Raw genomic sequence first — 24265 nt, 5'->3', positions numbered from 1 at the left:
CATTCCGTTTCTTGGTTGAGGTTGAGCTCATTATCCTGAATAGAGGGGCTGCCGCTTCCCGTGGAGCGAGCCGGTGAATCCAGCACATTGCAGTCTTTCTACTATGTGGATTAGCCCTCCTCCACACACCTTTAAACGCATCTTTTACTGCAGCAGCACATTGTATTTGCAGATCATAAAAACCACCCCCAACGCTTTCCAGTGCGAACCTGACATTACAATTTTATGACCTTGACTTACTGTGGTCACCTGGATAATATTTAAATCAACGTTATGGTCTCTCACTTATATTAAAACTGCCATGATCCCTCTCTCTACCATCCACAGTCTCCCTCTCCTTCATTCTCAACAGCAGTGCCAGAGAGGATACAACCTACTGAAGGACAAACTGTAGTTTATATCTTTCCAAATCCCATATTTTTATTCTTTTGGTGACGTTTTCTCCTAGAGTTATAAAATGATGTATACTGATGTGCATGCAAATTACATCGCACGGAAATAGCTTTTACCAAAAAAGACTAGACAATTAAACTATTATTGTGCAGAACATTTCTCAGAGGTCAACAGCTTCCTTCATGACAATGGTTGAATAAAACAACTTGAAGTTGTGAAGTGTCAAATTTAGGCCTTCACCCTTACTCATGGACACTAAGGCCAGGGCATAACAGTTATCATTAGCCAGTATGCAACAATGTTCACAAGGATCTAATCTATACATACTTGACCAAAAACCTCACTTTTTGGTATTGTTTCAAACTTGTTCAGTATATGAAGGCACGCTGTGTGTGTGTGTATGTATGTGTTTTAAGTAGCCTATTGTTTGTGGAGTTTCGTTGCGTTTGTCTTTACAAGATACCGTTTGTATGTGAATATGTGTGTCTATGTGTAATGGTTTAGAAATATTTGGGGGGTTCAGGAGAAGTTAAAGACTGGTGTGAGCTCCCGACCACGACTTTCCCTATTCAGTTTCTTCAGTTTCATTCTTCGGTTCTGAAACCAGATCTTGACCTGCCTATCAGTCAGATTGATACTCTTGCTGATCTCCAGACGGCGCTCGCGAGACAAATACATGTTGAACAAGAACTCCTTCTCCAGCTCCAGCGTTTGATGCTTTGTGTATGGACATCTCTTCTTTCGTCCACTTTTGGCTTTAAGCCAGTTTCCCACTGCGTTTTCCAATGAGCAGTCTTCTGCGGGGAGAAATGCAAAAAACAATTTAATTTATTTTTATTTTTACAATGTGAAGTGCACTATTCAAGTTCAGTGCATGTCCTAAGTATCATATAGGCCTACACAGCTCAGATCCTACACCCAAACCTGAATTAGTATTGCTATAAAGCTATTGTTTTGATTTGAAGACTCAATGATGTGCACACACCAACGCGCACACTCAGTAGGCCCACAACACTCAAACATATTCTGGGGAAAAACTGCACTCGATAGGGTAAAACGTTCAAATGTGTGGCCATAGTACAATGAACCCTTACTATCTAGATATAGTATTACGCAACAGCTACAATAGTCTAGCACCGAAACCAAGGCAACTGAAAGACTGATCCTTTAGCATACAGGCTAAAGGCAACTCAAGGTGGTACACTGTTCGCTTACCTCCGATAACATTATCAGAATGTTCATAAATAGTAATAAAATATAGAACATGTGTAAATTATTTCCTAAATGAAGAGTTTCAGAGATGTTAATGAAAATTGTAAAGCCTAGTTGCTTGTTTTTGAATGAAGTGTATATACACTCGGTTCGCAGCCGACCCAAAACAGTGAGGAAATGGAATAAGCGAACTTATAACAGCTTAAAAACACTCAATAAAGGTTTGGAAGACTGACATAGTGAACCACCATAGAGAACACTCTTTCAAAATGTGTAGCCTATATATTGCCTAATAATTTGATGACTAGACAACAAAAAAAGCAGTAGGCCGAGTTGGCTTCCGTGGATGGCGAAAATTGTCAAAATAGCCAAGGACTTCTGAATCACATTCACATTTTCAACGTGATTTTTTTTCAAATCACATTTTTGATAATATTATTATAGTTAATTAAATCATAATTACTTGCAAAAGGTATGTTAAACTTCTAGATTTTTACTTGGTTTGGTTTTCGTTTGATAAAGTGTAGGCCTAATAAGGAGCCAACAGACAACACTTTGGCCATCAAGGTTAAATAGAAATTGAAGAGCAAAATAAGCATAATATGAGTCCCTCATTCATAAAAATATATATATAATTTAATTGAAAACTGAAAACAGAAGATGTGTTAACTTAAACTTATAAAATGTAGGGCATTCTAAATGTAACTATAGCTGCATTTGCGTCGTAAATATACGCAGTAGGCTACACCGTGGAATTATCCGTAATAGGATCTGTAGGGCATACTATTTCTAAAATGTACAAATAATAATAATGATTCACAGTCAATGCTTATCCCACTACATTTTGCACAGTTCAACCCATTGTGTGTGTGTGTTTCTGTTCCTGTGTGTGTGCCTACGCAATATGTGAGCACTACAGTGTGTGAGAGTGTTTATTTCAATGATAACTGCCCATCTCACATTCTCACATTAATAGAAAGGTGTTAAATGCCACGGCTACTATAACCTCCTGTTAAGCAGTGCTTGCTCGTATGTATGTTATGACTTCGCCCCATTTAACGCAGAGCAGAAAATAGCAGTCAATAGCAGTCCTATTCTAGGTATTTCATTTTATTTGACTTTAATCAACATCATTTTTTTGCACAATTTGAAGGTTTCGGTTTTGTTGAAATTACTATTGCAATTAAACATTATTGCGGAATGAAAGGGTCGTCTGTTATAAAGGGTAAGGGCTATCTTTAAAAACAATTACACGAGTCAGTTTATTGTGTGTGTGTGTGTGTGTGGGAGAAAGAAGGAGAAAGTGAGTGAGAGAGATAGAGAGAGGGGGTGTTTTTGGGGTTTACCTTTAAAATCCTCGTCGGAGTTATCAGAACAACTGTCAGTCTTGGCCTGCTTCTCCTTGCTGACATTTCTCTGTTTTTGATCTTCGCCCTTCGAGGCCAGGAGTTTTGCGCCCTGGCTCGGTTTACCGACACTTTCCGTTGATTTAGTTGGCGATGCTGTTGGTTGGACCAAAGCAAAGTCTGGAGCGAACTGTAGCCTCTCTCGGCTGTACATTTGAGTTGTTTGGAAGCACTCGGGTGACGAGACAACGGTTTGGTCAGACTGGCTGTTGTCTCCAAGCCGGATGTAAGTGGCCGACTCGGTTACCTCTTCAGCCCTGCCACTGTCACTATAAAGACAACAAAACGCCTCCTCTTTGACGTTGCCCGCTGGAAACGAGCAAGGATGTAAACACCGGGCAACAGGTTGCTCGTTCATGCCAGTTTTGAACCCCGCACCCAAAGTACCCACTTGAGATGACAGGTAAGGCGCATCTTGGTATGCACTGAGAGAGACACTTCCCAGAGGAACGTCATCTATTTTGACAAGGGACTGTCCAACTTTTCCAATATTTCTCATCACTGAACATCCATAGTCAGCAGCCGTTTGAATGTACATTCCAGGATTGCCAGAATAGCCTTCACCTCTGTAAGAAGATGATCCTCCCATCAAGGAATCCATAAGGAAGTTACCTGCTGTTATGTTATTCGGGCATGCCATTTTTTAAATTGCTATTACAGTTCTTTTTTTGTTCCAGTGACATCGGCTTTGTCGATGAGAATAAGGACAGTAGGACGCTGACATCTTTTGGGGGGCAAAAATATCAGTAACATAATTATGGATGCTAGGAGCCATGTCATGTGATTTTCAGACCAATCGCAATGTGGAAGTGGCCTTGATGCTCCAGACTGCGCTGACGTCAACGCGGTCAAGTTGGTAGTCAAATAAGGTTTTGCGTGGAGCAAGGGCGCCATCTAGTCGAAAAAGGGACGCAAAGACAGCATACAGACAGGCAGGAGAACAAAGAGATGTGAAGGATTTTGCAGGCATGTTGCTAGGCTCTAGTCGAACTGATAAAAACTCAGTGGGGCTATATGCTTGAACTGCATAGATGACTATAAATAGCCTATGCTTTGCTGTTGATTAATAATAGCCTACATTGTGTGATAAATTAGAGGATGAACATTAATATGATTTGAGAACATGTTACTTTTAGTCCGAGGTTAAAATATAATTTTAAACATAGAAATAGTCAACAATTAAAACATTGAAACGTTTAATATATAGCCTTACCTGGAGTAAGGAATGGCAGTACATGTGAGCATGTTAATGTTCAAATTGATGGTTTTATTATTTTTAGAGCATGTCAAATGCCAAGCGGATTCATAAATAGCCTAGTTTTCTCTTTCAAAAATGTCCCAGCTATCCCGGTATAGGTGTATCTTGTTTAATGAATTTCAGTAGGCCCTACATAGCATATTTGCTTCGTTTCATTCTGAACAGGAAATACAACAAATTGCAGTAGGCCTACGCTTATTCTAACTGTTAAACACCGGGTTAAGGTTAGGGTCGTCATGGTAAAGTCCTCTGTGTAGCCTCCTCCTTGTTTAAAAAACAAGCGAAATAGGATGGTTAACTTTAAAGATAGCAAATTTGCAACGGATATTTTTACTGAACAGGTTAACACGTAAGCCCTGAATAGCCATAATGCAGGTTAAATCTTGTATGTGCTAGAAATGTCCGAATATCATAACACAAAGTGAGTATCCTAATATTTTTGGTTTTGTAAGATCATTGCCTATTTCTATGCAGATTGAATTTTTAATAAGAAGGTCCGTCTCCCCATGGGTGGTATTTTAATATTATGCTGAATAACACCGAGTCTCTATTTGAGGGAAAAAAGAATAGAGCGTTGGTTACTCTTTATCTCGTGAAAATGTAGGATATTATTAGTAGCTATATCCACACAAACCTCTTCTATTTTTATCTAGTAAATGTGTTCCATGAGTTTTAGCAATAGGAATATAGACCAGTCGTAAATACGATCTAAATAGGGCTAACGTGCCTCAGTAGACCACAAAGGACCGGTTTTAACAGCTAACGATGCAAATAGCTGTACTGGGCCCAAGCATGCCGGGTTTATGGCACACATGTAACCTCAAAGACCAGGCTAGAATACTACGTTTTAGCAACGAACCTGTATGACAGGAGATTATGTTTAGAAAACTATTTGGAAATAATACAAGATTACCCATATGTTAAGATATAATCTACATTGGAAAGACCTAAATATCCAACTGCTTGGCCAGATTTACGCTTTGTATAGGCTGTATGGTGTTTTGTCTTAACACAAATCTAGATTCCATTCAGAATTAAGACTATGTTTTAATCTCCTCATACATTTAGTCGAGGTTAAGATGTATTTAATAATGTAATAGTACAATTTCGAGTCCTTGGTTAGTGGATTTCAAATGATCCACACTGTATAAATATTTCATTTTTTCAATGAAATTGACCGTGATAGATTTATATTGAGTATTAGTTCAAGCTTGGCACATCTTGCTGACATATGTAACCAATGATATGGCAAAAAAAGTAATTGTGATTTGCAGGATGTCCTAGCGAGGAGTAGCCTAGGTCCTGATGTAAAATGCTGTCGTGCACAACACCCACATTTCTGCAGATCATAAAAAGACATTTGAACATACGTATTCTACATTGTACGCCTGCCAAATGTGTGTTTGTGCATGTAAAAAAACTGCATACATTTGTGTTAAATTAACGTGTGCAATACATTTGCCTATCCTACATTATGTTAATCAGTAATGTTTCACATAGCCTAGTTGTTGTTTCGAATATCTTGTTCAATGTTGTATTTTGGGAATACAAGGGAGTAGCAACATTAAAGTTCATCCATAACAACAGTCTTTTGTAGTATTTTTTATAAGCAGAATACGCTCAGAGATAATAACAAATATTATTTCACACAGTAGGACATGGTTTTAAGAGGACAACATTGACGCACGGCAGTGGGCGCACAGAAGGGAACACTAGCATCTGTTTTAGTTCTTGATCCGACTAAAACGACTTGTCAACATTTGCTGTATTTGTTACAGTAAAAAAAAAACTCAGGTTCGTCTTCTAATGCTGTCCATTTTCCTCTGCCACACCTTCAGGGGTCTCACCGAGGCCTGGAAAAAAAATATTTAAACCATTTACCAACCACAGTGTTAAATCAATGACTGTGGAATCAAGAAACCGACAATTCTGTTCATTGCAGTCTATTAAATGTCTCTCCAGGTTGATGTAATAAGGTTCAGCCGTGTGCCCTCTATAGCAGGCCCCGAGCACCCCATACGCAATTCTGAATTTATGATTGCAGCATGTACGTCTTTAAGGCAATTATAAATCAGAAAGAGGAAATAAAGCAAAGAACATCGGTATCATGTTAAATGTAGACATCACCTAAGACCACACAAAAGACTAGCTACTTTCCCCAAATGTAAAGCTTTACATCACGTCCAGGGCATGATGTGTTCCATTCCTAATTAGTGCGACTGGTAAACATTTTATTATTTGTGTCTACAATGATTTGTCACATCTTTAGAAATTAGAGTAGAATTACAAGTATACAGTTCTGTGACAATTCAGTGAGCTAGTGTCATCCAACTAATTTGCCTCGGCAGTCATGTGGTTTTTGAAATGGGCCTAGATAGGTTGCTACATGACTGAAGCATTTTAATTGACATACAAACTAAAACGTAGCAGCTGACAATATTTTGAAGAAGGATCCACAACACATTTATTTACAGGCCTTTTTATTTTACATTTATACTTTCACATAGGCTATTCTTTGAGAGGTTTGCATAGGATGCTCTGTTAATAGGCCTCTGCGTAATTGCAGGGTTTACAGCAAAGGTTGCAAAATATCTTTCAGTATTACTGTAACAGAACGTACAATTACTATTGCCTGTTTACATAACTAATAATTGACGTGGAAGTGAATTAGCTTGTCAGATTTACAGACCTACATTCATTAGCTTATCATAGTTGGCAACAACATTAACAACGACAATGACAATAACTAGAATCATACTACAATTTATATCACAACTCCAAAAATATATATACGTTAACAAGCAAATTTGATTCAAATTGGTCGTCCTTACATTTGAAACATCTCATCACACACCATGCATCTTCTCACACGCACTCTCTTCATGCTGACAGTTTAATTTGTGTATGAAAACTGCCATGGTCCAAATATAGGTAGCTTGAACATGCATCCGCAGCGTTGGCTATTTATTCAACCATCGACACTTGCCCACAAAAACAGAAAATTGTCAAACTAGAAGACTTAGGCTAAATTACGGCATAACATCCTAATGAAACGTTATACTAACAGAAGTCAAACATGGCTATCCCTGGTGTGAAATAGAATCGGGGAGTATCCTAGCCCCCCTTGTGGTTGACAGAGAGGCAGTTTCAGAGGCATCTCGAGGATGTTGACGTTGTGTGGCAGAAAAAGTCCAACAAATCTCACACGTCATCCTCCAGGGCCAAGGTTGGCGGGTGTGACAAGACAAGTCCTTGATCTCCGCTGTGCACATATCCCTCCCCCTGTCACATCACACCCTTCTTTCGCATAGACTGGAAGCTGCGGCTTACAGCCATGGAGGCATTGTGGCCATACACACACACATACGCATATCAAAAATCGCTAGTGCAGACACAAATGAACGCGCCCGCCCCCCTCCCCACGCACATGCCAATAACACGCACACACAAACTGTAGACTTCTAATAAAGACGTGCACGCACACACCAACGAAAACACACACAAATTACTTATAACGTTATTGTATTGTAGGCTAACATATTTCCACTCCTCTACATATTACCGAATGTTACTTATGCAACCCTGCGAAAAATATCAGGTAAAGCTCATGCCAACATGTTATAAACCGCCTCACGCATGAAAACATATACATTTTACAGGGTCAATAAAGTGTATTTACTGGGCGTGCTAAGGTTGGCAAAGTTACCTGCTGTAGTTTAATGCGAGGGTCAAAGTTGGGCTCTCTACACATTCCTTTTTCTGTTCCCACTCACTCTCATTGGTTCATTCCCCTCCTGCACACATTTCCGGGCTAAAGGGGCTCCTTGATTCCACTTTATTGCAACGGGTTAAAGGTGAAGGCCTTGACATTATTGAAGTTCAAAGACTAGGCTACATTTAATTATAAATTTTACTTAATGCACACACGTGCAATCTACATGCACACATGTCGACAGAAATTCACAAAAACGCATTAACAGAAAAGGAGAGGGAGAGAGAGAGAGAGAGAGAGAGAGAGAGAGAGAGAGAGAGAGAGAGAGAGCAACAGAAAGAGAGAGAGAAAGTGACTGGACCATTTCCTTCTTTACCATATTATATTCAGACCACCTGGTCCAATTAGTCAACAATTACTGTAAAAATGGTTAATTTGGAATTTGGAAAGCGTCTAAATGATGAGTGTGGACAGCTTTGACTTAGCTCTCCAATACGCAATTCTAAGTCTACATGAGAGCGGGGGAGCTGGAGGCTGGACTATATGTGAGGGGGTTGGGTGGTTGGCTTTGTGCACAGGCCCGAGTTCATGTTGAAACCTCTTGCCAAATTTTCTGTTCGGACAGTATTGCTTGTTTACTATTTACTGCGGAAGTGAACACCATTCCACCAGAACAGACGGTGCAATTAAGAGACAAAATAGCCATTTAGTGCCTCTGTCTTTATGGCAGTGTCTAGACTACAAGAGTAGCGATTCCATTTAGTGGGCACTAAGCAGGTTATCATGTCCCTCCTTTTCTGTGCGTGTCTGAGATGTAGTTTCTAGCTTGTGTGCTTACTAATGCTCAAACGCGCACTCTTGGAGCTATTTGGTCCGTCTATTGAGTGTGCAATGTAAGTGTGTGCATCGTATTTATCCCATTCTCCAAACTTCAACTCAATATTTCTACAAAATACATTGATAATTTCAGCATCATGCATTTTACTAGATGTGTCAAATATGATCCAAATTAAGTCTCCCAATAAAAGTAAATCAATAGTCTAGCCATAGGCTGACGCACGCAGGCCCACTCCCTAAATTCCCAAATGGTGTAATCAAAAATACCTGTTGGCTGGTTCACTTTACTCAGTTCATTAGGGCTTTAATAAAACCGCCACCATAGTCTGTTGATTATTTTGCTTTATTTCAGTATTTTTATATTAATGATACACAGGCCCAACATCACTGTCATCTTTTAAAGAACAAAACACCACATTTTAAGCGAATAATTTAAAAGAGTGTTGACATTAAAGCTAATAAAGTTGTTTGGGCAGTGTACAGAAAATAGCAGCGGGAAAGGGTAAAGAAGATTGAAACTTAACATATTTACAGTCAAGAATGCACATTGCATAGTCTGTACAAGAAATACATTATTACAGGTTTAACAGGTCACAGTTTTCGATGTTAAAATGTGGGCTTAGCCAATTAAAGGCGACTCTGTCTGAAAAGAGAATAAGCTACTGGTACACTAGGCTATACAAGAACCAGAACATTTCAGATTGCCTATATCATGGCTTTCAGATTGTAACATTTTATAGAATGTTCAAATAATAGACCCACCCGTGATGTGTCGCCTACAATATCCAAAGAACACAATTAAGAATCTGATAAATAGACGCAAATTATAATAGTCGAAAACAACATATACATGATTATCCTACTCATCCGTAAGCCTGTATGAAATACAAGTTCCGTATGGTTACAGGAAAATGGCGAAGTAGCCTGTAGCCTACTAACACCCAATGTTTGAGAAACAAACAGGCTCAGCTCGTAACATTTTGTTTGCATTAGCCATTATTGGTACACATAACTTGACTTTGTTGTCAGCCATGTTCAGAACTCTATGAGAATGGAGTGTCTTTTACCTAGGACTAACTTTGACGTGAGCCGTCTATTCACAAAAGAGGGTTTCCGGAAAAATATTGCAAGCGATCTCTGCTTAATTTCTTTTCTTTCATTCTTCTATTCTGAAACCATATTTTAACTTGTCGGTCAGTAAGATTCAGCATCCGGGAAAGCTGCAGTCGTTTCTCCTTGTTGATGTAAACATTAAAGAAAAATTCCCGCTCCAATTCTCGAATCTGAAATTTGGAGTATGGACACCTCTTCTTCCTTGTACGAGGGGTACCTGAATCTGTCACAAAGGAAGAGCCATAATCAGTTACTTTGCATCATAAAATGCATTAGCTTTAGTTAGCCAACATGATGATGCTATTTATGGATTAATGCACGTTATGGAAATTTGAGTGTCGACTATACCATTTTAGTCACCATCCTACACTTTTGCGTGTAGGCTACCAGATAAATCAGCTATAACGAGTGTTAAATGTTCCAACCACGAAGCGAAGAATATCATCTTACGTGATGTAAGTACGTGTTTATCTGTCACATACATTAAATAACAAAACAGTAAATCCCCACAATTTGCGTTCGATTTATTTGGAACTAATAATTCAATTCAAACACTAAAGTGGCGGATGAAAAGAATGGAATAATGTTTACATGAGATGTGAATCATTAATACTTGCAGTCTCGTATAGCCCACATTGGTTTTAGATATAACCAACCCATCATAGTTTTTAAAGGACATTAGGGAGGTTGAAAGAATTAGACTACAAACAATTATTCTCTTTAAGTCGTGAAGCATTATTAGGCAACATTACGCAGCAGTTTCATTGGCACCAATAGGGCCTGAGTGTATCAATAGGCCTACGGATCTAGAATGGAATTTACTTTAATTTCACCAAACTTTAAAAGTCGAGGAAAATAGTATGTCACAATGATTTTGGACCTGAATTTGATACTGGAAACTGATAACACAAGGATTGGTTTTGATATAAAGGTTTTGTACTTCGCAAAGAACACTTACTGCCTGATTCATGCATACTCCATAGACCATAACATAGGGTTTTTTAAGGCTGATTCGTCTAGGCAGTTATCCGAGATTTGACTCCGAAGTAATCACAATGCTTATTAAAACTTACCTTGAGACGGATTGATAAGCTACAGGTTATATAAACAGAGAGACGTACATGAACATAGGCAGAAAGAGATAGGCTACAAATATATCGACACACACACACAGAGTTAGACACACACTCACACGCACAGATTATTATAGCTATATAGATTTATAGATGTATAGATGTATAGATGTGTAGATATGTAGATATGTAGATAGACACCAAACCACCAAAAAGTGTTTGATCTCACAGTATGTCTTAAAGTGGGCATAGCTATAGTGTTAAAAGAAAATTCACATGACGCCAAAAGCAATGTTCTGCCCAATTGGTTTTTACTCTCGACAGCCCAACAAGAAAATCCCTTAAAATGCCCAACGCAAGTTCATGATCAAAGTTAGCATTTGTCACAATAGCGCGCTCTTAAAATTTCACAGACTCCACGATAGAAGCGTCTGTGTATAACATCCTTTTTTTTCAAAGCGCTTTCCCATCGTAAAAATTCTTCTCGTTGGAAGAAAGAGCTTTGTAGGTTATAATAAAATCCTTTGAATGCTTATAAAACTCCACATAAAATCTGACCGACAAAACACCGGGCTAGTCCCCTAACCTTTCCCCATTTACAGCTTCGGTACCTACTCGAGTGGCTGTTCTTGCTAGTGTTGCCTTCCTTGGTGGCTGTAGAAGTACATGAGCCTGAATTTGTATGTTCCTCCTCATCTTCGGCGTCCTTCTCCTGATCTTGTGCGCCTGGTAGAGCGGTGTTCTGCTGGGACTCGCTCTCAAGCTTGTTCGCTTCGCCTTTTTGTAAACAACTGTCTGACTGATTGTCCGTGCTGCAATATGCGGTCTCAAAAAAGCGATCGAAACCTTGAGGGAGGACGTTGTTTTTCCCCACGCCGGAGTAAAATCCTGTCGAGGGGTGATTGGAACTCGGATGGTGGTGGTGGTGGCTGTACACACTCTCGTTTTTCATAAGCATTTCTGTCATGGTGGATGGCGGAAGGCAATCCCTGTGCACCAGATCTTCTCCTGAATAGCACGGAGCATAGTTGCTTCTATGGTGCCATTTACTGGAGGGGTCCAATCCGTAGGAAACTTCCCGCACCGGTTGTACTTGTGACAGATTTGTGGAATATGGGTAGCTTATTTGCCGCGATGGGGCCTGTGGAAGAAAAGAAGAGACGGCTGAAAATTCAGGGACGTAGTAGGTGCAGCTGGGGAGGTAGATGTTCGAGGCGCAGCCTGTTCTGTCCCCAAATTCGGATGTCCGGTCTTTGCGCGTCTGGGAGCAGAAGTTGCCCAGATTCACCGAGTTAAACATCTTTCCCTCGTACTCCGTACTATAGATAGATGTTTTGGATTCGAACTGCAGAAGGGGAAAAATTGGGAAGGCGAGATGACGCGCAATCCGTCTAAGTCGCTCCGAGACACGTGATCGAAAGTAGATATTGTCATATATCAATTTGGAACACTTGGATGTGTAGGAGTGGTTCGCTTAGGTAAGATCTAGGAGGTTCAAACGATTAATTTTCAAAACACCACAGGAGCACTAGGAAAACTAGTAACAGATTCCTGTTTGTTGGCTTATGCCATTGGCAATTACAAAGAGAACATTATGTGTTTAAGTACACTATATGGTTAGTACTAGCATAGCATAGCATAGGAATCTGCCTCTAATAGGCTAGACCATAGAGTGGCCTACTGTAAAAGGTATAGCCTTTACACAGGTAAGATGTATTGTTTATTACTACAATGATCTATATATGATTGTGGTGCTACTATTATCATTATGAAATACCTTGTATACTCTTTATACTACTAAATAATAATAGTAGTGGTCTTATAGTAGTACTTTTACCAACAATATGGTAGGCTGATACTAATAATATTATTAAATTGACTACCAAAACCGTATTACAAAAACAAATACATAGGCCCTCTAGTTAACAATAATCTTATGTCAAAAGCTTATGGCAGATAAGATCAATAACATTTTATAAGTATACTTTTCTTTATAGAGTATCATGAACTTCATTATCTCTCATCTAGCCCATTGTAATGCTGGAAAACACATTAGACATATGCATGCTTACGCGAATAAAGCACTTATAGGGCATTCTTCCTTTTATAATGAGATCAGGATCCCAGGACCACACTTGAGGTGCTCTCTTTTTCAGATATGTTTCACCTCAATATTGAAGATTGTGGACACAAATATACTGAACTGCTCACCGACGCTATATGTGTGTCAAGTTTTGGGACCGATGCATATCGACGAGGCTTTTACTGAAATGCATTCTTAAACTAACTTGAAGATTTCATGCGTATTTTTACTGTCCATTATGATTTAGCATTGACGGCATAGACCTGACATTTGCAGCTTATGAAAATACACAAACAATGCCGAGCTCCATTACAATATACTTTGGCGTGGTCTTTCTAACGCGTGGTCCCAAACATGTTTCGTGCTACAGCCTAAAGCTTGATGTGAACTAAATGGATATGCAAGAATCTACCATCTACTGAACACCATCTACTATGTTTTAGCCTACTTCTATTCGCCTTCGACTTGGATCATGACGGAGACCGTGAGGAACAGAGCCTACACCGAAAGTCCAATCCAAAATTTCAAGTAACGGCACAGCCGACCTTTTGGGCGATGATACCCTCACAAATGTAATGTAGAAAGTTATACACAAATGCTAAGAAAATACCCGCATATTGCATAAGGTATGCACACAATACATTATATACTAGTGTCAAAATGAATGGTGTATGTATAATATCATAAAATGTCTAAAGAACATTAAGCTATGTGTAACTACTTTTATTATGGGATGGCTAAATGTGAAACTGAAGATGGCTAGTGCAACATAGCGTTAGGTAGGCCTCAAGATCCCATTAGTCTTGTGGTTTTAGTCTTTTGGTGCTTTTCCTACATAATAGTTCATTCATTTATCTTACAATGTCTGTTTGAAAGCATAATGTCTATTTTGTTCAAGGGTATTAAACACAATAATAGTAGAACACATAGGATAGGTCTGATGCTTGAAACTTGAATAGCCTACATTTTGTCTATCCTATACATGTGTACGTTTTGTTTTTTAAAATATTTAATAAAATACCTTTGTTGAGAAATAGATGCCTTTGCGTGTTCTTCCCTGTTTCATAGTAAACTATAGGCCGACAGCATCAACGCTAAACTACAAAAGCCTTCAATTTAAAAAGATAGGCCTACATTTTATTCTCTCAAACATATTATTCATGATGTACAGCCCAAAATTAACTGCGCCAGTAGGCTACCGTCATTTCAGTTAGCCAAAACATTTCGGGTTTAGTTATTATTAGACTGGGCTGTTTTTGGTTGCCTTATTCATAGTCCTACTGTGTTGACGCAAACATTCTGAAAAACCCACACCACACCCTACTAAACCAATGCATTTTATCGAGAGGTATGTGGCTATGACATTAGTTTGTTTACTGCTCCTTTTAACGGATAAAAGGTTGACGTACATGATGCTTGCATCCAAGTACAAAGAAAGCAGACAGCTGCCCAGACACAGCACTTGAATTTGACCACTAAAAATCCTCCCAGTGTCTACCATAAAACTGCGAATGGCTGTAGAAAAAGCGAAAACCCTTTGTACTATAGAAAACAATAAAGAGAATGAGGGGAAAAAAGAAGAACTTCGAATTAGGAAAAAGGTTAACACGATTGTTTCCCTTGAACATAAGAATTGACAGCGCAACCTTTTTAAATCTTGACCCTATGAAACTACAGTATCAAACCTCAAGGTAACATTTTTAAGGGGTTGTGGAATTATTCGAATTTTACTTTGAACAGAGTTCACTGATGTTGGACAAATGTCGACCATATGACGCATGAGTTTGAACTAGTGTGCGCATTAGTGTGTCGGTTCACGGCTGTAGGCTAATGTTTCAGAGAGGAAGATATCAGCCAGGGTATATAAAACATACTGCTTATAGACATTGAATGGGGCCTATAGACTGGGCTAGAGCTACTGCATTGCGAAATCTGTCTAATTTAATTAACTTAAATTAGAATCATAAAATCGGCTATTGGGGATAGCCTTAGATCCAATGATAACATAATGCACAGCTCGGATTGATTGCAATGCATTGCTGTGTAATTAATTATATTTTGTATTTTTGAATTGTTGTGTTTTATATAGCCTGCTGCATTTTTTCAGAAATCTGAAATATTGTAAAACATATATAGCCTAGTTAGCAATTCAAGGTGAATAAATAGCGCGTGAAGCTTGTGATGGCGCATGAAATGCGTGTTGAGGCCTGGCAAACACTTTTAACATTTAGAGACTGCTTAGTGTCCAAAAAATGTGTTTTCTGTATTTCAAAACGGGAATTTTATAATATAAGGAATTAAACTTTTTGCACTTTGCAGGTCCCTTACCAAAAATTACTCACTGTCGTTGGACAGATTCAATAGAGAAGACAATTGATCAGCAACACAACTTCACATCAAGACATTACTCTTTCGGTACCCGCTATAGTGAAAGAGTCAGCTAGGATAACTTAAATATGACTCTATCTGAAACTCATTCTGAAAACTTTTCCTCAGCATCTTCTTGCTCTACACCAAAAATACATGCACTTTGGTAAACTGCAGACTCAATTTACCAAAGTTTATGGCAAATTACAAAAAGTTATGTAACACATTAGTCTAGGACTTATACATTCAAATATAATTGTGATTCTACTCTGAAAGTCAATGCAGGGTTCAATCTAAAGTCCTGGAAGGTTTTGACTCGCCTAATCTTTATTCAGAGCTCTCTGCAGGCTATCACTTTAGGGATAAGGTTTATCATGTGTTTATTCATCTTGAAGATTCAGTCACAGTTAGCATCTCATAATGTGCTCCTAAAACAGTTGGGTGAGTTTGCGCTTTTTCACTTTAAAAGTAAAACAAATACTATAGGGTTTCTGAAAATGGGTGTTCATAGAGTCCCTACTTCCATAAACACAGTTTAAAATACAGGTCTCTGTCCACCTAATAGCTAGTGTTCTTTCGAGTCCTGTGAACATCTCGCTTGGTGTTGTAAATATTTGCAATTCTCTGCTTAAACATCACCGTTAAGAGAGTGCAAGCTTTACGACTATGTCTGGGGAATCTAAGGTATTGCAACCTACCTACAACTATAATTACAATCCTGTGTGTCAGTTTCTTGTTCAGAGCAAAAAATGAATACGGACCAAAAAATCCTTGTGGCTAGAAATGTATATTTTAATGACATGTAAATGCATTGTTGCACTTACATGTCATTAAACTGCATTAATGCAGTTTGTTATAAGCTCTACAGAATGTATGCTTTTCAACGGCGACAATGGAGTCGGCGATAACCATTTTAGCACCCGAAGGCTCGGCCTGCATACAGCCATCTCAGACTGGCGAAAGAATGCAGGACCTTAGATGTCGACTCACAACGACGGGAGTGCCACAGCTATCTTGAGTGCTGCTTCATATTAAACTGGTCTGAAGTCAGGGCTAAATGTGGCTAGCGTGTGTAATCATATTACTGTCCCCTCATGGCCTAGATAAATTTAATTGGATGTAAGTCGGGCAGTTAAACTTGGTTGTATGAGCTGCGAACAGTTGCAAGCAACAAGAAAGGCCCTTGTTTTTACTGAGGTCTTGAATGCACCTAGCGTGAACCATTTGCACTGTGAGCAAGTATAAGTTACAAGATAAGGATACAATAATGTTGTTAAAGTGGCTCTCCAGGGAGTATTTTTATATCAACTCAGGAGGAGCATGAAGACTGATAAACAATAGGCAGAGAAACAGTCAAAATTAGACTCCTCTTGAAGCTACAATGCATTAGTATGGTAAACCATGGTACCTACTATTTTCTAAAATGACTCAACTTTGACTGAAACATCCATTTTATTTGTTAGCTTTTGGTTAAACAAATAACCTTAGATATTTTGAATTTAAATCTCAAGATTATTCCTCTAATCGTCGAGATTGTTCAGTCTGTTTGGCTGTAGAAATCGAATGGTAGACGAAATAAATGATTACGTAAATATATAAGAGAATGTAGTCTATGTGTAAGTTTTGTTTTGTTTGTTGGGGACCCACAATACGCACACGACTTGGAACGTTGTAGAAATATTTCTTATTTTTTTTACTTTTCCTAAATTATTTTAAAGCTAATGCCAGTTTTCTATTGGGGTTCCACTTAATATGGCAGATCGTGCCATCTATAAATCAAGATTTTTAATTCGTGACTGATATAACGGCATTTAACTTTCTAATTAACATTCAACTTCATCACAAAAAAACGAAGAGATTTGATTTTGAATAGCTTAAATTGAATCGGAGGTGAAATGCTTGACAGCAACATGCTTATCAAGAACTACAAATTAAATTAACGGAATTTCTGAAGAGTATGCTAACCTGGTGTCATATTGGGCCATCAACAAATCTTATGTGAAGTCACAAAAATAAGAAATAAGAATCTATTTCTCACCCCTTGACATTTTTCTATTCCTCAAATAATATAGGCAATGTTCTGCAGTTGAACAATTTTGATCAAACTCTTTTATAACATCAATTAAAAGTCCATTTTATTTAGTGTTATCAGGAAAATATTGTTCAAGTGCAAATAAGGCAAAACGTTTTGAAAATTAAAAGTTAATCAGTATACAAGCCACAAATAAGACTTTGAACCAGCACTGTGATCCAAGAAAACATAAAGGACAAATAGGACATGCCTTTGATGATCGGCCAGCAAAATGGGTCAATGCTCATCCAAGTTTTCACAGGTAAATGAAGTCAGTGTCCTTGAACCTGCATGACGCACGAGACTAATCCAATTATAGTATATTAGCACATGTCACTTATATAGAGAAAGACCCACACAACTAGTCAACGAACACTCGGATATGAGTTTATGTGAATGCCTAAAGAAGCCGCTGGGTATTCAGAAGAAACAGCATAATGTTTCTACCATAATCTAAAGGCAGTCTAAACGAAAACTCAGTAGCCTACACGCGTGGTCTACCAGTAATCTAAAGCACCAGTGGTTTCCGTTGTGGCCGTGTGGCCAGAACACTATACCTTTACAAAGACCTGCATCTGTACACAGACTGTATAGATCTCTTCTCCCAATTCAATGTTTTCCCTGAACACGGGCACTCGAAATCTAGGGCTATATAGGCCATAGCTCATACTTGACCTTCAATTTGTGCGTTTGTCTACTCCCGCCTTAGTGCGGGCCTCTATTGGTGAGAAGGGGGTGAGGAGAAGCTATACAGCTATAAAACTTGCCCCACAACTCCGATGAGCTTCTAAAATATTGTGTAGGCTATACATTTAAGCATGAACCAACTGTGGTATGTGTTCCAAAATTGTCCGTGGTGCTATGAATCTCAGACGCTAAAACGATCACCGAGTGGGTACATGACCCTACCATGACTGGGAATTAGATTATTCATATAATGAATACAGAACTACTAAAGGTTGAACATGAGTAGCCTACATTTAAAATCAGTCGCCAGCGTCAACGATTTCTACTTAAACACACCGTAAGAATTGCTTCCACACACCATAAATACAGTCCATGTCCTAGGCCTATATGTTAGTGGAGCATTATTCTCAAAACGCCATAATCTTGCTTCTATTGGACTGCCACAACTGCAAAAAAGCAGTAGTAGTAAAGTCGACGTCGACTACACCAACAAGAAAGGCGGCCACTTTGAGAAACCAAGAAAAATAATAGCATGAAGAGATACTTTCAGTTTTGTAAAATTTAACAGAATGAGAAAAGACTAATACATCCTACTAAGGACTTCCCTCCCTCTCTTTCTCTCTCTCTCTCTCTCTCTCACACACACACACACACACACACACACACACACACACACACACACACACACACACACACACACACACACACACACACACACACACACAGGAAGAACACACTCCTTCCCTTCCCTATTTCTTTAACCAGCACGGTGCCATAAACGGTAGTGGAGTGGCTGGGGGCCTAGACCACATGACACAAGTTCTCTGCGAAGGGCACGGAAGAGCTAACTGACCTTTGCGACACGGAGACAGGCCACCATAAACAGATTTAGTCAGTCTCAATGTCAAAAGTGCTTCAGAACATTAAGTAGACACATTGTAAATATTGACTCTATCTGTAGGCAGATCTAAGACAGCCTACATAGAGAGAGAAATAATCAAGAGCTTGATACGTCCACTGTCATAACACTATTGCCAAGGAAATATAACATGGATTATTTAAGAAACAAGAAAACTATAGTTGTATATACGGCTGTGAACACCTGGTCAAGCGTTCCTGTAGACAACAATGTATTTGTGTTAGCACGCATATGAATTTTTCATGCATGTCATTATTGGTCAAAACGATCAAACTGAACACCCAAACTCGAATTGGATCAGAGCATTAATGTTGTTAAGAGTCTTCAGGAGACACTAGCCTTTTTCTTACGTCTTTTTCCACACAACTCCTACTATTATAATTTCCCCCCAAGCCTTATTGTAGGCTACCGTGGCTCACTGAAGTAGCCTGGATTCAGGCACAAATACACTTGTGGCAATGTATTGGATACAATTAAAATATGGCATGCGTTGTGCTGTTTTGATATGAATGTAAACGTTCAAGTCTCAAATTGATAAATCAATGTTCAACACGGAAATTCCAAGGATATCACATTAACAAGAGTCGTGTATCTGGAAAGAAAAATACCGTTGGATCTACACATGTGTTTTGATCATGCACAAACTAGCTAACTCATTCAGACCACTTTGGTTGAGCCATGACTCGGCCGCCAGAGTCGGCTTTTCACAGTTCACTGAAATGCCAATAACTGATCTCAACACAGAGAGAAAAAAACTTTTATTTTGATATGCCCTCACAAGACTGCATTTTGGACGGCTTGTATTGCACCTTAAAGGCTATTCAACTGATATTACAGCTTTCTTTAGTCTGTTGCTTTTCACCTCTTTTGCCAGTAGGGAGTGCTTTGGCCATCGGAAAGAAAGGTTTACGTGGCATAGGCCTATGTGTTCCGCAGTGTTTTGTAGACCATGTAGCTTATGTAAAATCCTTATATAGAAAACAGGGTATTAGCATTTATTTATCTCAATAGCCATTTGAAAGGTAACCCGCAGCTACAAATATGTTAAGTAGTTGGGACTGCATCGCATTTCAGTGACAATAACCTAAACAATGTTTGATTTTAAAATATCCAAGCCCGCAAACAAAAACGTGTCCTCACAAAGCTCTATTAATTACATTCAAGCCAATACGTCAGAATTTACTGAAATAAGAAAACATTTGATAATTTTTATATTACCTTCCCGAAATTGATAGATCCGTTAATCCGTGCCTATAAGCAAGCATCTGATCAATGTTGCCACCGCATGCACATATTCCTGGAAGTGACTTGTTGCTATACTGTACTAGCAATGAGGCAATAACCAAGTTAACCAGTAATCATTTCAAAGACTATTTTTTATTGGAAACCTTGCATAAACATTCATGTCATTATTACTTTTACAAGACAATAGCAACCCTTACAAGCGCAAGGAAGGGAATGCAATATGACGAAATAAGGGAACAGTGACAAACACTTTCATATTGATATTATATTGAAATGGGATCTAGGCCTAGCGTCTACCATCCCAGTTCACATGATACAATCGGTATTACCTGCATGATACAATAATATAATCCTTACAACCGCAGATATGGAATGCGATATTTTACAAGACAATTCGGAGCAAAAACATAAAAACACTTACAATGAGACAGGGTATCATAAAAAAGGATGCAAATACTATAATGTTATATAATTTCCATAACCTACTTGCATAATGGTATAGAAGAGTACACGATGAGAGAAGGGACGTCCTAGAATATAGCGTACACAATACAACAAATAAACATAATTTGGGACACAATAACTAGAGTATATCAAAAATAATAATGAAAATAATAATAATGATAATCAAATTTTTAAAGGCAATGGTAACAAATATTGAGTATAGGATTATGCGACAATGGGCCTATTCAACGTATTACATTTGATCAGTTATTCTTCTTTAGCCTAGTTATAAGGGACAGAAAGTTGTCTGCGGACCGTTACTTACATTTCACATCACTAACATGCTGCAAATACATTTCACTGCTATAACATATCTTAGGCGTTATGAACAATGCAGTGGAATTTCCAGGATCTGGTGCGCTCATTTTGTTGTAGGCCCAATACCTTAATTTTTTTGAACTTTTACCAATCAAAGCACCTGTTGATTTGATATGGGATTCCAGGAACTCTGTATATAGCTGACTACATTGTTAGAAATCAAAGGATCAATGATAGCAGCCCAGATTATTCAAACGGCAATCCTATAAACTATACACAGTTAATCAAATCCAGTCCATGCAATATGTTTTAGGGGGTTGAGAGGCGATAAAATAATGAATATATTTTCTTAAAAAGTTGTCAGCACCAGGGCAAATTCATGGCAAATACTGTTTCAATATTCTGCCATAAAGATACTAGCATGTAAATTAGAGGTTTCCTTATCCCTATCCTCAGATCAGCGGCCTCAAGTCTGTCTCCTTTGCATGACCGTGAACGTGCCCAAAACACGTGACGAAATCTACAGTAAAGAGATAACGTTCCGCTCCCATAACAAGGGATCGCTGGGGATATATCAAACAACTGGGAAGTTATACTTAAGAAGACTCCAATGTTAAATGCGCGTGGCTTCAGAGGTATTGGCAAGGAATTGGACTGCGCATTTAGGCCTCTCTGTCCTCTTTGTGTTGCCCGCATGTTAATTTGTATGGTTTGTAAACTTGGCCTTATTTCATCCATATCCTGGCTGGCAAAAACACACCAACAGGTATCATAAGATAATAAATCACTTATCAAAACAAAGTGAGATATTCCTTAACAAAGATAGATTTTGTTCGGAAAACATAGCCTTTAACCACCAATCTCACCATTTATGTAGCGCACACCATATGTGGCACGCAAGAGTATCATCTCACAGCTCATTGACGTCTATATATAGGTATGATACTACAACACAAGGACAGTCCAATTCTGCGTTGAAGTTTATATTTTAAAGTTTGGACAGAAGTATCATCTTGGTCGTTTGCATTGTATAGCAACATTTTAAGCTTCCTGTATTTTTCTAAACTTGACGGACGTCTAATTCAGCCTGCTTTCATCGGAGGGGTAGAAGAGTGCATGCTTTTTAAGACTACTTGGAGACCAACAGGCCCTAGCCTATGCCTGCCAATTGATTACCCTTTTGTCACATCCCTAAAAGTAGGCCAATGCTTGCTCCCTTAGCATGAGTCTCTTCTTCTTCATGCGCCGGTTCTGGAACCATATTTTAACCTGTTGGTCGCTGAGGTTTAGACGGTCGGAAAGCTCCCTCCGCCGCTGCCTGGTGATGAACTCATTGAGCATGAATTCGCCCTCTAGCTCCGCCAGTTGGAGTTTGGAATACGGTTTGCGTTTCTTTCGGGTCCGCGTGTGCATCGGGTACCACGGGGCACCTGGAGGGGGCATACAACGGATTAGTCACAGCAGTTGCACAATTCACGGTCACCTCCAAGGCTATACTCCATTTGGTGGGACTTCCTGTGAACAGAGCACATCAGACTTGGCTTGTTGTGATCTTTATCTAGGGATTCCACACGATGTAGGTCTGTGTAGATGAACACACTTCTACAAGTTCAGCCTCCACCCTATTGTTTGTCTATACATCATTAGACCACCAATTTACAGTGCTTTGTGTCACATGAAGTTTTACTGTTGCAGTAAAGCAACATTAACGCGATAATTAAATCTTGCTTGCAAATACCCCTACTTATTTGCGAGTTCCTAGGCATATTAAACAACTACAAAGTACACAAAGGCAGATATTAATGCGGTTTACAAGTCATTAAAACAATAGCTTCTCAAATTGATGCAGTCATCCAAAGCGCTACACCTCTTTAAATCACAGCAAATAATTTGGCCGAAGGTGTCTCATTATCTAGACTAAAATGATGCATTTAAACAAAGCTTGTTCGGATCACTTTGTATTTCACATAGGTAGGCTACAAGCAATCGCAGTCATATCTCTTGCTTTGAATGCATTGCTTTACACAAATGGTTGGAGTGTGGGGCATTTTAGGGCAACCCCTAGCGGCGTTTATCTACCACGCAAGTCGCCTGCAGGCAAATCAAAACAGCTGCATGTGCATCATGAAACCGAATGTGGAAACACGCCCTGGCTGGAGGCTATTCATGTGCCTCCAGGGTAAACAATATGAGTGACCATGGTTTGGGGTCTATTAGTAGGTGTGATTGAGAGAACATAGATGAAACCCACCTCCGCCTGCAGAAATGTTGCTGGAGTGGTTTCCCGGAGACACCAGGGTCTGTGAGTCGCTAGATGAAGGCTTGCTCCCCTCATTGAGCAGCGAAGAACTAGAGTCGGATTCCAGAGACTGGCAGGATGGCGGATCTTGTGTGAGTTGCTCGGTCCCATAATCATACTTGGTAAAAGCCCCACTACTGCTCATTCCACTGTGCATCCCGTGATCAGATGTTAGGGATGATGTGTCTCTCGCCCTATCCTCTCGTTTGAGGTTGCTGCTGCCACCTGAGCATGGGTCCCTGTTTCCTCCGCTATTGCTATAGTAGCATTTACCTTCCTCCGGCCGAGAAATTTCACACGATCGGTTAAAAGAAGGGTTAATAGAGACGGGGCTGCTAAAATAGGATTGAGAATATCCATTGCACGGCTCCGATGGGTTCCACGGGAGGGAGCATACATTGTCCCTTCTCGGGTAGGAGAGAGATGGTAGCCCCGCCAGTTGTCCTCCTGAGGCTCTAAAATTCGGGAAATAAAAAGTGTCCCCAGTGTGGATATTTACCAAAGGTCCCACAAACCCTGGATTAAGGAGATTATGCTCGCCCATTTCCGCGGGCCCGACCAGCAGCTTCTAGTTTATTGCAATCTGACATTTAACGTAGTTAAACCTGGAGGGCCACCGGATTGGTCATCCGCAAGTCATGTGATTAGGTTTACTTACTCTACTCGTGGTACCACCCACTTGGTCCATCTCAGACAAAACAAAACATTAACTTCTATATTACGCAGGTTTATATGCTTTTTAAAAATACCATAAATGTTTTATTTTAAAAACTAGAATCGGGTTTTTATTCACTGAAAGCATGCAGAGTCCAAAACGACTACTCTTTT

The 24265-nt window shown here is 39.2% G+C and overlaps 3 protein-coding genes across 3 annotated transcripts; all 3 read right to left on the bottom strand.

Moving 5' to 3' along the window:
* Window positions 1-328: 328 nt before the first annotated feature.
* Window positions 329-3756, bottom strand: hoxc10a (homeobox C10a). The gene is made up of 2 exons (XM_062458110.1): window positions 2952-3756; window positions 329-1190 (listed from the first exon to the last, which is right to left on the bottom strand). Exons 1-2 carry the CDS (start codon window positions 3649-3651, stop codon window positions 913-915), a joined length of 978 nt encoding a protein of 325 aa, XP_062314094.1. The 5' UTR covers window positions 3652-3756; the 3' UTR covers window positions 329-912.
* A 5398-nt stretch (window positions 3757-9154) lies between these two features.
* Window positions 9155-12438, bottom strand: hoxc11a (homeobox C11a). The gene is given in 3 exon segments (XM_062458109.1): window positions 9155-10154; window positions 11620-12405; window positions 12408-12438. Coding segments are annotated over 3 exon segments (1056 nt in total). The 3' UTR covers window positions 9155-9915.
* An 8081-nt stretch (window positions 12439-20519) lies between these two features.
* Window positions 20520-23981, bottom strand: hoxc12a (homeobox C12a). Its single transcript, XM_062458108.1, has 2 exons — window positions 23390-23981; window positions 20520-22568 (listed from the first exon to the last, which is right to left on the bottom strand). The coding sequence occupies exons 1-2, from the start codon at window positions 23979-23981 to the stop codon at window positions 22330-22332; spliced, it is 831 nt and encodes a 276-aa protein (XP_062314092.1). The 3' UTR covers window positions 20520-22329.
* Between the last annotated feature and the right edge of the window lie 284 nt (window positions 23982-24265).

Source organism: Osmerus eperlanus, chromosome 4 (genome assembly GCF_963692335.1).
Source record: "Osmerus eperlanus chromosome 4, fOsmEpe2.1, whole genome shotgun sequence".
NCBI lineage: Eukaryota > Metazoa > Chordata > Actinopteri > Osmeriformes > Osmeridae > Osmerus > Osmerus eperlanus.
This window is presented reverse-complemented; position numbering and strand designations above follow the sequence as displayed.

Bases quoted from the DNA above. Each gene is read 5' to 3' on its own strand.
- hoxc10a (XM_062458110.1), bottom strand. From the start codon at position 3,651: ATGGCATGCCCGAATAACATAACAGCAGGTAACTTCCTTATGGATTCC. The intron at 1,191-2,951 runs GTAAACCCCAAA...TTCTCCCCGCAG, and splicing joins CTCCGACGAGGATTTTAAAG to AAGACTGCTCATTGGAAAAC.
- hoxc12a (XM_062458108.1), bottom strand. From the start codon at position 23,981: ATGGGCGAGCATAATCTCCTTAATCCAGGGTTTGTGGGACCTTTGGTA. The intron at 22,569-23,389 runs GTGGGTTTCATC...TGCCCCCTCCAG, and splicing joins CAACATTTCTGCAGGCGGAG to GTGCCCCGTGGTACCCGATG.